We start from the raw sequence: 12,991 nt of genomic DNA, 5'->3' as shown, positions 1-12,991 counted from the left end.
TACCATCATCACCACAACATTTCAGGCTTGTGCTAGGTGAGGAGGATTCTGGGAATATACCATCATCACCACAACATGTCAGGCCTGTGCTAGGTGAGGAGGATTCTGGGAATGTACCATCATCACCACAACATTTCAGGCTTGTGCTAGGTGAGGAGGATTCTGGGAATGTACATGATGATTGTTGTTGCTGTGTGTTATTACACAGGAGTATGAAGTAGTGAAGAAGAGATCTGGTGAGACTCCCGGTAGCTGTCTTCATGGCCCATCCACCATCTCAGTGCCTCCACCTCACTCCCTGACACCTCAGAGAAACATGAAGAAGATTCTAGAAGTCATAAACAAGATGATTGAGCTGCTGACGGGACAGGTGAGCAGTGCTGAGGATTCTGGGACATTATGCAGCATCAGCACGGGATGTGTGTGGATAGTGACTATTGTTGTGTGTGCCAGGTCCCTATGAGGTGTCAGGATGTCACAGTCTATTTCTCCATGGAGGAGTGGCAGTATTTAGGAGGACACAAGGACCTCTACAAGGACTTCATGATGGAGAATCAGCCGCCCCTCACATCACCAGGTAAGAGCAGTTCAGAGAATTAGTATTACTATTATTTATTGGATTTATATAGCACCAAAAATTATGCAATAAATAAGATTACAGATAATGATAACAGGGGTTTCCGACAACACAATACAGTTAATAAGCAATAAGATACACAATGGCAGCTCATAGTGGCTAGATAGTGTACTGGTTAAGAGCTCTGCCTGTGACATGGGAGACCAGGGTTCGGATCCTGGCTAGGGTCAGTACCTATTCAGTAAGGAGTTCAAGGCAAGACTCCCTAACACTGCAAGGTGGCCCCTTGAGTGTGTACCAGTGGCTGCAGCTCTTGAGCACTTTGAGTCCAATAGGAGAAAAGCGCTATACAAGTGTTCAGATTAGTATTAATATTATTATAGATCATACACTGCAGTGGTAGTCCCAAATATACAAGTTCACGTTATTCTGGATTTAGGATGCACAATCAGGTAGGATACACAAGGAGAAAGGGCCCTGCCAAAGGCTTACAATCTAAAGAGAGGCAGTGGTGACATGTTAGGAGGGGGACTGTATCGAGAGGTTCTCGGCAGAGAGAGTTAGGGCAGTGGTGAGGTGAGGTAAGCCTCCATGAAGTGGTGAGTTTTGAGGGCTTGTTTGAAGATGTGGAAAGAGGGGGCAAGCCTTATGGGAAGTGGGAGAGAGTTTCAAAGCTTGGGAGCAGCTCTAGTCAATTCCTGTAGTCATGAATGGGAGTGTAAGGTGGTTAGGAGGAGGTTTTTAGAGAAGCAAAGTGGCCAGTCAGGTGTGTATCTGATGAGCAGGTCAGAGATGTCGGTCGGGCAGGACTTGTGTATAGATTTGTAGGCCAAACATGGGATCTTGAAGCTGATTCTGAAGCGGATTGGAAGGCAGTGAAAGGATTTGTGCAGGTGAGTTGTGGAGGCAGAACGGTGGGAGGAGTAGATTAGTCTGGCTGCTGCATTCATGATGGATTGTGTGTGTGTGGGGGGGGGGGGAGGGTGATGTGGTTCTGAGGTAGGCCTGACAGGAGGGTGTTGCAGTAGTCCAGGCGGGAGATGATGAGGACATGGACAAGGAGTTTGGCAGTGTCTGGGGTAAGGATGGGGCAGATATTGGAGATAGTGAGGATCCCTTTAGATCCCCCTCCCCCATTATCTCATATACACTTTAGCCTCATGCACTTGCTAGATAGAAAGTGTTCAGAAACTGAACATGAATACAATAAAGATGGAAACCAGCAGAATGTTCTTTCCTGTTTCATATTACATTTCTCCTAAATCTGACAGTGACCACTAACAACAACAGGATAGGTAAGCTAAATAGGTAATTTCTTATTGGATGATTAAATGGGCTCGATTCACAAAGCGGTGCTAACCCAGTAAAAGACTTTAGGTGTGATAACCATTGCACCATGCTGGTGAAAAGCCAGCTTAGGCATGATAAGTTTAGGCGTGATAAGTTTAGATCGCGAGCAAAGTCCCACGCGCAAAGCAGCGCCATTAAACTCTATGCGAAGTGCACCAGACTTTGCTAGCGCAAAACTTTTGATCAGCTGTGCACTGCGGTGCTAACCCAGTTTGTGCTTAAACTTATCACACCTAAACTTATCATGCCTAAACTTATCACGCCTAAACTTATCACACCTAAACTAATCACACCTAAACTTATCACGCCTAAACTTATCACGCCTAAACTTATCACGCCTAAACTTATCACACCTAAACTTATCACGCCTAAACTTATCATGCCTAAACTGAGTTTAGGCGTGATAAGGGGCTTTTCACCAGGGTGCTAACTGTTAGCACCGCTTTGTGAATCAAGCCTATGGAGTTTAAAGGTACCTCAGTAGAGGGAATGCTCTGGATAGTCCAGGCTTCCTAATTGCTCCACAAGCCCACCATTGCTGCGCAGGGCCCCTCTGAAGATATTCCACAAGAGTTTGTCACATGTGTTCCTGTGGCTGTACTCCCCTCTGTGTACGAGCGTGTCTGTACTGCTCATGCACGAGTACAGCCACGCCTGCACACTAGCACAAAGCCTCTCGTGGACTGTGCAGGCGTGGCTGTACTCTCACACATGCAACAACATAGATTTGTTTCAGGTCAGTGACCCTTCTTCAGACCTTCATACATACAGTGAACATCTATAAAGTATAAAAACACAATACAATTAAAAAACTGTAATACAATCGAAGCTATAAAAGGGTAATTAACCTTTAAAGTGATCCTTAAGTCAAAATAAAAAAATGACTTTTACTCACCTGGGGCTTCCAATAGCCCCCTGCAGCTGTCCGGTGCCCTCGTCGTGTCCCTCCGATCCTCGTGTCCCCGCTGGCAGCCACTTCTGGTTTCGCGTCAGGAGCCGACAGGCTGGGAACGCGAGTGATTCTTCGCATTCCCAGCACATTTGCGCCCTCTAGGTTCTCTTTAAAGTGAACCGAGCAGCTTTTTTAGCACTCAGAACATTTCTATAGCACATGAAAAATGCATGCCAACAATCTGTTTCATTATTAAAATAAACTTTCATTTTACCTTGTATTTTACATTCAAAGTAGTTTTATTAGCCTGTTTCAGCAGGCCTGCCCGACCGTCACGAACCGCAGAGACTTCAGGAAGCTAATTGTTTTATTGAGCTAATTACCTAGACGTAAACAATACCTTTTCATTAACAAAGGGGGTGAGTAATTAGGTCTGTTTCTTCAAAGAAATTGTGTGTGTCAAAGTGTCAAGATAGCATCTCTGACTTCTGTAAATAAGGAAATAAAATAGAAAAATAAAATAGAAAAAAACCGAGAGCCTAATATGGTGTAGTATGTTAAAGACAATTGGTAAGTGGTTTAGTGAGAGAATTTATACTCACAAACATGGTCTAATCTCCTCAATAGGCAGGTGAGGAGATTAGACCTGTCCTCACTCAGGATTAAGAAGTCGCTCTCTGTAGTAAATAAACAAGAAAGGGGGTAGCACTCCCCTCCACCAGGAGTGGACACAGAGTATTTGTATGTAGAACAGAGGCGCCAGTAGGATAAAAGTCAATGAAATTTTTAAAAACTGCTTTGAGGAAGTGGTGGGTTTGCCTCCCAAAAGCAGACACGAGATCCTGTCTTCATATAAAACAATACATTTATTATACGGTACCCCAAAAATAGTGCAACGCGTTTCGCAGGCCCAGCCCGCTTCATCAGGCAATAAAAGTGGGGACAAAACAGAATTTCGGCAATAGCAGGTGTAGCGCCTCACTGAGGAGGGGGGAACATGGCAGCTTCTATGCCAGGAGAGATTCCAGTGAAAGAGAATGTGCTCAGTTCCCTTTAAAGAAAGAAAAACACCAAAGAAGTGTAATTTGGATAGAATAACACCCCACGCATACCAGCGTGCAATAGAACATAGAGGGAATGAGGTAACACCGCACACAGACTAGCGTGCACTATAATAGATAAGAGGGGATGGACTAAAGTGAAAAAGACATAGAAATAAGAAGCAAGAACATAAACTGTACCTGCATTGAATTACACAGTAGACTCTCATCTGGACAAATATAAAGCCAGGGTAGGCCACCTACATGGATCAATACAGGAACCAAACAAAAAAATCAGCAATGAGGGATAATCAACTAGCAACAAGTGCCAAAAAAAAACTAGAGATCAAGTAACTAACTTTGATAAGTAACATTGCAGACCAGAGTCAAATACTATTTAAAACTAACAAAAGCCAGTAGATGAACAAATAATTGAGAAATAACAGCGATTAACCAGAAAGGTAGATAATTACCACAAGAAGTTTCAAGAGAAGAGCCGCATGGGAGCAGGACATCCGAACCGGGTGGTGACTACTCAGCAAATGAGTTGGGCTTAAATACCCAAAGAAATGGTACTGGGCATGCTCAGACAGAGCCACACCTATTCTAAATCTAATGATTGGTAGGGAAATCAAAATAGAAGGAAGTGCTGTAACTAACACAGCACCGACTAGCAGCCCACTTCCTATATGAAAAGCTATCCTGGAACGCACAATCATACGCGTCACTTCCTCTGCATAAAATGTGGAAAAGCGACAGCAAAAGGTAACCTACTACCTATGTCCAATCATCCTGGAACGCATAAACATACACGTCACATCCTCCGCATCCAATGCGGATGAACCTCCGCATCCAACGACCGTTTCGCTAGGTTTAGTGTCTTCACAGGCGTGTGTGGAGCGAAACGGCCGTTGGGCAGGCCGCAGCCACCATTATGCCCCACAAGCTAATCCACGCTCCAAGTGGGTATGTGCATTTTATATAAAGAACATTATATGAAGAATTTTGTATACCAATGAGCCGAGCACAATAAAGCTAATTTTATGGAATGTGAATGCAGCGCCAGACTGTATGACCTCCGCATTTTTGCATAGAGATCACCTTTATGCTATAATAGAGTGGCAGCACCCTGCTGTGTATCCAGCAAGGCACTTGGTGGATACACATCATCTTGCACGAGTGTCTTGAGGAGCCCTCCCCCACGCCCCCCCCCCTCCTTCTCCTAAAATTGGAGCTTTACATGGCAGCAGACAGATTGTTGCATGTGAGTAAATCTTGCCTTGATAAAGGGGCCCTATGCGGCTCTGAAACCTTGGCCCTATGCTTTTACATGGAACCAATAAATATAATACTTTGGATGTGCCAGCTCTTTACCTATGCTGACCGGACAATGACTGTTCTCTGACTGTTATCATTTCCCCTACAGATTATGGTGCAGAAGATAATGGTGCCACACTACATTTACCAGCAGGGAACTCCATTGCTGAAAATATACCCAGCAGACGTCACCATGAGGACAAATCACCAGATCTCTTCAAACCTGTGGAATCTTCTGAAAGATCCCATCTTGTTACCTCAAATACTTATCCAAAGTGTCACAGGGCCGATGCACAAGTCATGTTATATACCAGAGAAAAGCCATTTCCATGTTGTGAGTGTCGGAAATATTTCAGTAAGAAAGCTGATCTTATTAAACATCAGAGAACTCACACAGGAGAGCAGCCTTATTTGTGTCTAGAGTGTGGGAAAAGTTGCATTCAGAAAGCTCTTCTCCTAGCACATCAGAGAAGTCACACAGGAGAGCGTCCTTATTCATGTCCAGATTGTGGGAAATCTTTCAGCCTGAAAGCTGATCTTCATAGACATCAGAGAACTCACACAGGAGAGCGTCCTTATTCATGTCCAGAGTGTGGGAAATGTTTCATTCAGAAAGCTCATCTTCTCAGACATCAGAGAACTCACACAGGAGAGCACCCTTATTCATGTCCAGAGTGTGGGAAATGTTTCAGTCAGATAAATGATCTTCATAGACATCAGAGAAGTCACACAGGAGTACGTCCTTATTCATGTCCTGAGTGTGGGAAATGTTTCAGTCTGAAAGCTAATCTTATTACACATCAGAGAAGTCACACAGGAGAACGCCCTTATTCATGTCCAGAGTGTAGGAAATGTTTCAGTGTTAAGGCTAATCTTCAAAGATATCAGAGAAGTCATACAGGAGAGCACCATTAGTCACCTCAGGAAGGTGGTGATAAGTTACAGTCAGACAGCTTATGAAGTTACGGGAATACAAGCACAAGTCTCCTGGAAGCACATATTATTAGAGCAGCAGCAATGACGTGGCCTCACAGTGCTGGAACTACACTACAGATGTCACCTGCTCTACAGTCAGGACTTTCTCCAAGCTGGGGACTCATCCTAACCTCTCATTTCTTGCTGATCATCTCAGAGGACATCTGCTGGAAGATTACTGGGGAAGACTAGAGTTATTCATTACCTGGTGACATTGCTTCCAGTAATCTTCCAGGACAAGTACCCCCCAGGGATTTAGGAGCAGACTTGTAATGTGAAGTAGAATCTTTCTCCAGTATGATAGGAGCTGCTAATGCCGTGGTAGATTATGTCTGCCTAGTCTGCTTCTTTCTATAGCACTGAGGGCAGGACTAATGGTATGGTGATATTATAGGGGAGGTACTGATGTGTTCCCTGGTGTCTCCATGGCAGCAGCATAGTAATGGGCTAAGCTGAAGATAGCCACAGTCATACTCATCAGCTCAGCTGTCTTTGCCCCTCCATCGGTAGGGCAGAGTCTTCCTCCTCTATCTCACACAGCAGCCAGGACCAAAACACAAGCACCTCCGGGTCGGTGGTAGCCCGACTGGAAGTGCGTCCTGCCTTTTCCTCAATACTTTTGGGGGCCACACACAGCATGGGGTCTCCCTTCATTTTGTTGTGTTTAGTTCAATGGTATAGTGTATGTAAAAATAAGTTTTTAAAACAAGAGTTCTAATTCATCATATCAATCCGCGGGTTGTTTTCACCACATTGATTTTCAAATTTCAGCGCTCCTCCCATTCATTCCCCAATAACTTTATCACTACTTGTCACAACAATATGATCTATGCCTTGTTTTCTTCCGCCACCGGTTAGGCTTTCTTTGTGTGGTACATTATGCTAAGAATTGTTTTATTCGAAATGCATTTTAATGGGAATAATAAGAAAACAATGGAAAAAATTCATTATTCCCAGTTTTCGGCCATTATAGTTTTAAAATTAAACATTCTTCTGTGTATAAAAGCCACACATTTTATTTGCCCATTTATCCCGTTTACTGCAACATTTAAATGATGTCCCTAGTACGATGTATGGTGACAATATTTTATTTGGAAATGAAGGTGCATTATTTTTAAGTTTTACATCCATCCCTATTTACAAGCCCATAATTAAAAAATGATGTACCCTCTTGTCATACACATTAAAAACAATTCAGTCCCGAATGCCTGTAGGTGTAATTTTACTATTTGGCCACAAGATGTCCTCACACTATAAGCATACAATAAGTACGATACATAGGAATCAATGTGTTACTATGTAACTAAGGAAGTGACGCAGGCATCCATTGACGCCTGCGATCACGGTGGCCTGGAGGGGAGATAAATGAATGGGAACTTTGTTCCCATAGATTAATCTATCGGCGGCTGTAATTGGTATAAATCGGCGAGCAGGAGGCAGCTCGGCGGTTATATTTAAGAATAATCACTGTTTTTGATCAAAACAGTGATTGCTCTCGGCGGACAAGAACAGATTGGCTCAGGTGACTTTTGTCCCCTGCAGCCAATCCCCCTGTTGCTGGCAACATCATGATCGTGGGATTCTGCAGGCACGATCGCACACACAGCCCCCCACACTGCAGGGACGTGACTAGCGCATACCTGCGGCTCTAGCAGTAAGGCTCACGTCCCAGCTACCGAAATGGTTTATAATAGTTTGTTGTGTTTTTTGTTTTTTAACTGTAGAGGTTTTTTTGGTGCCTGTTTTTGACTTCCTTGTTAAAATTATATTCCTGTATTCCATAGTAATTGTGTGACTGGGCTTCATAGAGAAACCCCTCTTCTGTTATACAGCTACTCATGTGAGAGCCAATCAGATCTCCTCCTTGGCATGGGCATAGTCACAGTGCATAAGCCCTGACTGGTGGGCTCTGGGTAAATGTAGTATTGGCTCATACACACTCTCAATGTTTGTTGCCCTTAACAGTCGTTGCTCTGAACTGTAAATAAATGTATTTGCTGATGATGTGAAATAAAATGTCAATTATTGTGTTTTGAATTCTGGATAATTTCTAAAAATTCTTTTTGTGCATAATCAGTCAGTTTATACCGGGCACTGACAGGTGAATGGATGCTATTATACCGGGCACTGACAGGTGAAAGGATGCTATTATACCGGCACTAAAAGGTGAAAGGATGCTATTATACCGGGCACTAACAGGTGAATGGATGCTATTATACCAGGCACTGACAGGTGAAAGGATGCTATTATACCGGCACTGACAGGTGAAAGGATGCTATTATACCGGCACTGACAGGTGAATGGATGCTATTATACCGGGCACTGACAGGTGAAAGGATGCTATTATACCGGCACTAACAGGTGAAAGGATGCTATTATACCGGGCACTAACAGGTGAATGGATGCTATTATACCAGGCACTGACAGGTGAAAGGATGCTATTATACCGGCACTAACAGGTGAAAGGATGCTATTATACCGGGCACTAACAGGTGAATGGATGCTATTATACCGGGCACTAACAGGTGAAAGGATACTATTATACCGGCACTGACAGGTGAAAGGATGCTATTATACCGGGCACTGACAGGTTAATGGATGCTATTATACCGGCACTGACAGGTGAATGGATACTATTATACCGGCACTGACAGGTGAATGGATGCTATTATACCGGCACTGACAGGTGAAAGGATGCTATTATTCCGGGCACTGACAGGTGAAAGGATGCTATTATACCCGACACTGACAGGTGAAAGGATGCTATTATACCGGGCACTGACAGGTGAAAGGATGCTATTATACCCGACACTGACAGGTGAATGGATGCTATTATACCGGGCACTGACAGGTGAATGGATGCTATTATACCAGGCACTGACAGGTGAATGGATGCTATTATACCGGGCACTGACAGGTGAAAGGATGCTATTATACCGGGCACTGACAGGTGAATGGATGCTATTATACCAGGCACTGACAGGTGAATGGATGCTATTATACCGGCACTGACAGGTGAAAGGATGCTATTATACCGGCACTGACAGGTGAATGGATACTATTATACCGGCACTGACAGGTGAATGGATGCTATTATACCGGGCACTGACAGGTGAAAGGATGCTATTATACCCGACACTGACAGGTGAATGGATGCTATTATACCGGGCACTGACAGGTGAATGGATGCTATTATACCAGGCACTGACAGGTGAAAGGATGCTATTATACCGGCACTGACAGGTGAAAGGATGCTATTATACCGGCACTGACAGGTGAATGGATGCTATTATACCGGGCACTGACAGGTGAAAGGATGCTATTATACCGGCACTAACAGGTGAAAGGATGCTATTATACCGGGCACTAACAGGTGAATGGATGCTATTATACCAGGCACTGACAGGTGAAAGGATGCTATTATACCGGCACTAACAGGTGAAAGGATGCTATTATACCGGGCACTAACAGGTGAATGGATGCTATTATACCGGGCACTAACAGGTGAAAGGATACTATTATACCGGCACTGACAGGTGAAAGGATGCTATTATACCGGGCACTGACAGGTTAATGGATGCTATTATACCGGCACTGACAGGTGAATGGATACTATTATACCGGCACTGACAGGTGAATGGATGCTATTATACCGGCACTGACAGGTGAAAGGATGCTATTATACCGGGCACTGACAGGTGAAAGGATGCTATTATACCCGACACTGACAGGTGAAAGGATGCTATTATACCGGGCACTGACAGGTGAAAGGATGCTATTATACCCGACACTGACAGGTGAATGGATGCTATTATACCGGGCACTGACAGGTGAATGGATGCTATTATACCAGGCACTGACAGGTGAATGGATGCTATTATACCGGGCACTGACAGGTGAAAGGATGCTATTATACCGGGCACTGACAGGTGAATGGATGCTATTATACCAGGCACTGACAGGTGAATGGATGCTATTATACCGGCACTGACAGGTGAAAGGATGCTATTATACCGGCACTGACAGGTGAATGGATACTATTATACCGGCACTGACAGGTGAATGGATGCTATTATACCGGGCACTGACAGGTGAAAGGATGCTATTATACCCGACACTGACAGGTGAATGGATGCTATTATACCGGGCACTGACAGGTGAATGGATGCTATTATACCAGGCACTGACAGGTGAATGGATGCTATTATACCGGGCACTGACAGGTGAAAGGATGCTATTATACCGGGCACTGACAGGTGAAAGGATGCTATTATACCGGCACTGACAGGTGAATGGATGCTATTATACCAGGCACTGACAGGTGAATGGATGCTATTATACCGGCACTGACAGGTGAAAGGATGCTATTATACCGGCACTGACAGGTGAAAGGATGCTATTATACCGGGCACTGACAGGTGAAAGGATGCTATTATACCGGGCACTGACAGGTGAAAGGATGCTATTATACCGGCACTGACAGGTGAATGGATGCTATTATACCAGGCACTGACAGGTGAATGGATGCTATTATACCGGGCACTGACAGGTGAATGGATGCTATTATACCGGCACTGACAGGTGAAAGGATGCTATTATACCGGGCACTGACAGGTGAATGGATGCTATTATACCAGGCACTGACAGGTGTAAGGATGCTATTATACCGGCACTGACAGGTGAAAGGATGCTATTATACCGGGCACTGACAGGTGAAAGGATGCTATTATACCGGGCACTGACAGGTGAAAGGATGCTATTATACCGGCACTGACAGGTGAATGGATGCTATTATACCAGGCACTGACAGGTGAAAGGATGCTATTATACCGGGCACTGACAGGTGAAAGGATGCTATTATACCGGCACTGACAGGTGAATGGATGCTATTATACCGGGCACTGACAGGTGAAAGGATGCTATTATACCGGCACTGACAGGTGAATGGATGCTATTATACCGGCACTGACAGGTGAATGGATGCTATTATACCAGGCACTGACAGGTGAAAGGATGCTATTATACCGGGCACTGACAGGTGAAAGGATGCTATTATACCGGGCACTGACAGGTGAATGGATGCTATTATACCGGGCACTGACAGGTGAAAGGATGCTATTATACAGGCACTGACAGGTGAATGGATGCTATTATACCGGGCACTGACAGGTGAAAGGATGCTATTATACCGGCACTGACAGGTGAATGGATGCTATTATACCGGGCACTGACAGGTGAAAGGATGCTATTATACCGGCACTGACAGGTGAATGGATGCTATTATACCGGGCACTGACAGGTGAAAGGATGCTATTATACCGGGCACTGACAGGTGAATGGATGCTATTATACCGGGCACTGACAGGTGAATGGATGCTATTATACCGGGCACTGACAGGTGAATGGATGCTATTATACCGGCACTGACAGGTGAATGGATGCTATTATACCAGGCACTGACAAGTGAAAGGATGCTATTATACCGGCACTGACAGGTGAATGGATGCTATTATACCGGGCACTGACAGGTGAAAGGATGCTATTATACCAGGCACTGACAGGTGAATGGATGCTATTATACCGGGCACTGACAGGTGAAAGGATGCTATTATACCGGGCACTGACAGGTGAATGGATGCTATTATACCGGGCACTGACAGGTGAATGGATGCTATTATACCGGGCACTGACAGGTGAATGGATGCTATTATACCGGCACTGACAGGTGAATGGATGCTATTATACCAGGCACTGACAGGTGAAAGGATGCTATTATACCGGCACTGACAGGTGAATGGATGCTATTATACCAGGCACTGACAGGTGAAAGGATGCTATTATACCGGCACTGACAGGTGAATGGATGCTATTATACCGGGCACTGACTTGTGAAAGGATGCTATTATACCGGGCACTGACAGGTGAAAGGATGCTATTATACCGGGCACTGACAAGTGAAAGGATGCTATTATACCGGCACTGACAGGTGAATGGATGCTATTATACCAGGCACTGACAGGTGAAAGGATGCTATTATACCGGCACTGTCAGGTGAATGGATGCTATTATACCGGGCACTGACAGGTGAATGGATGCTATTATACCGGCACTGACAGGTGAATGGATGCTATTATATCGGACACTGACAGGTGAAAGGATGCTATTATACCGGACACTGACAGGTGAAAGGATGCTATTATACCGGGCACTGACAGGTGAATGGATGCTATTATACCGGGCACTGACAGGTGAATGGATGCTATTATACCGGACACTGACAGGTGAAAGGATGCTATTATACCAGGCACTGACAGGTGAAAGGATTGGTATTATACCAGGCATTGACAGGTGAATGGATGCTATTATACCGGCACTGACAGGTGAAAGGATGCTATTATACCAGGCACTGACAGGTGAAAGGATTGGTATTATACCAGGCACTGACAGGTGAAAGGATTGGTATTATACCAGGCATTGACAGGTGAATGGATGCTATTATACCGGCACTGACAGGTGAAAGGATGCTATTATACCAGGCACTGACAGGTGAAAGGATTGGTATTATACCAGGCACTGACAGGTGAAAGGATTGGTATTATACCAGGCATTGACAGGTGAATGGATGCTATTATACCAGGCATTGACAGGTGAATGGATGCTATTATACCGGCACTGACAGGTAAAAGGATGCTATTATACCAGGCACTGACAGGTGAAAGGATGCTATTATACTGGCACTGACAGGTGAATGGATGCTATTATACCAGGCACTGACAGGTGAATGGATGCTATTATACCAGGCACTGACAGGTGAAAGGATGCTATTATAACGGGCACTGA

At 44.6% G+C, this 12,991-nt stretch overlaps 1 protein-coding gene across 1 annotated transcript in view; it reads left to right on the top strand.

Moving 5' to 3' along the window:
• The window catches only part of LOC137524145 (zinc finger protein 391-like), a 32,339-nt gene extending 25,995 nt beyond the window's left edge, over nucleotides 1–6,344 (top strand). Inside the window, exon 10 of the mRNA XM_068243713.1 lies at nucleotides 5,493–6,344. Coding sequence (XP_068099814.1) covers nucleotides 5,493–6,091 — 599 coding nt within the window. The 3' untranslated portion in view covers nucleotides 6,092–6,344. The remainder of the gene's footprint in view (nucleotides 1–5,492) is intronic.
• Nucleotides 6,345–12,991: the final 6,647 nt, after the last annotated feature.

Source organism: Hyperolius riggenbachi, chromosome 7, assembly GCF_040937935.1.
Source record: "Hyperolius riggenbachi isolate aHypRig1 chromosome 7, aHypRig1.pri, whole genome shotgun sequence".
NCBI classification, from domain to species: Eukaryota; Metazoa; Chordata; class Amphibia; order Anura; family Hyperoliidae; genus Hyperolius; species Hyperolius riggenbachi.
Note: the sequence above shows the minus strand (reverse complement) of the source record. Positions and strands in the feature narration are given on the sequence as shown.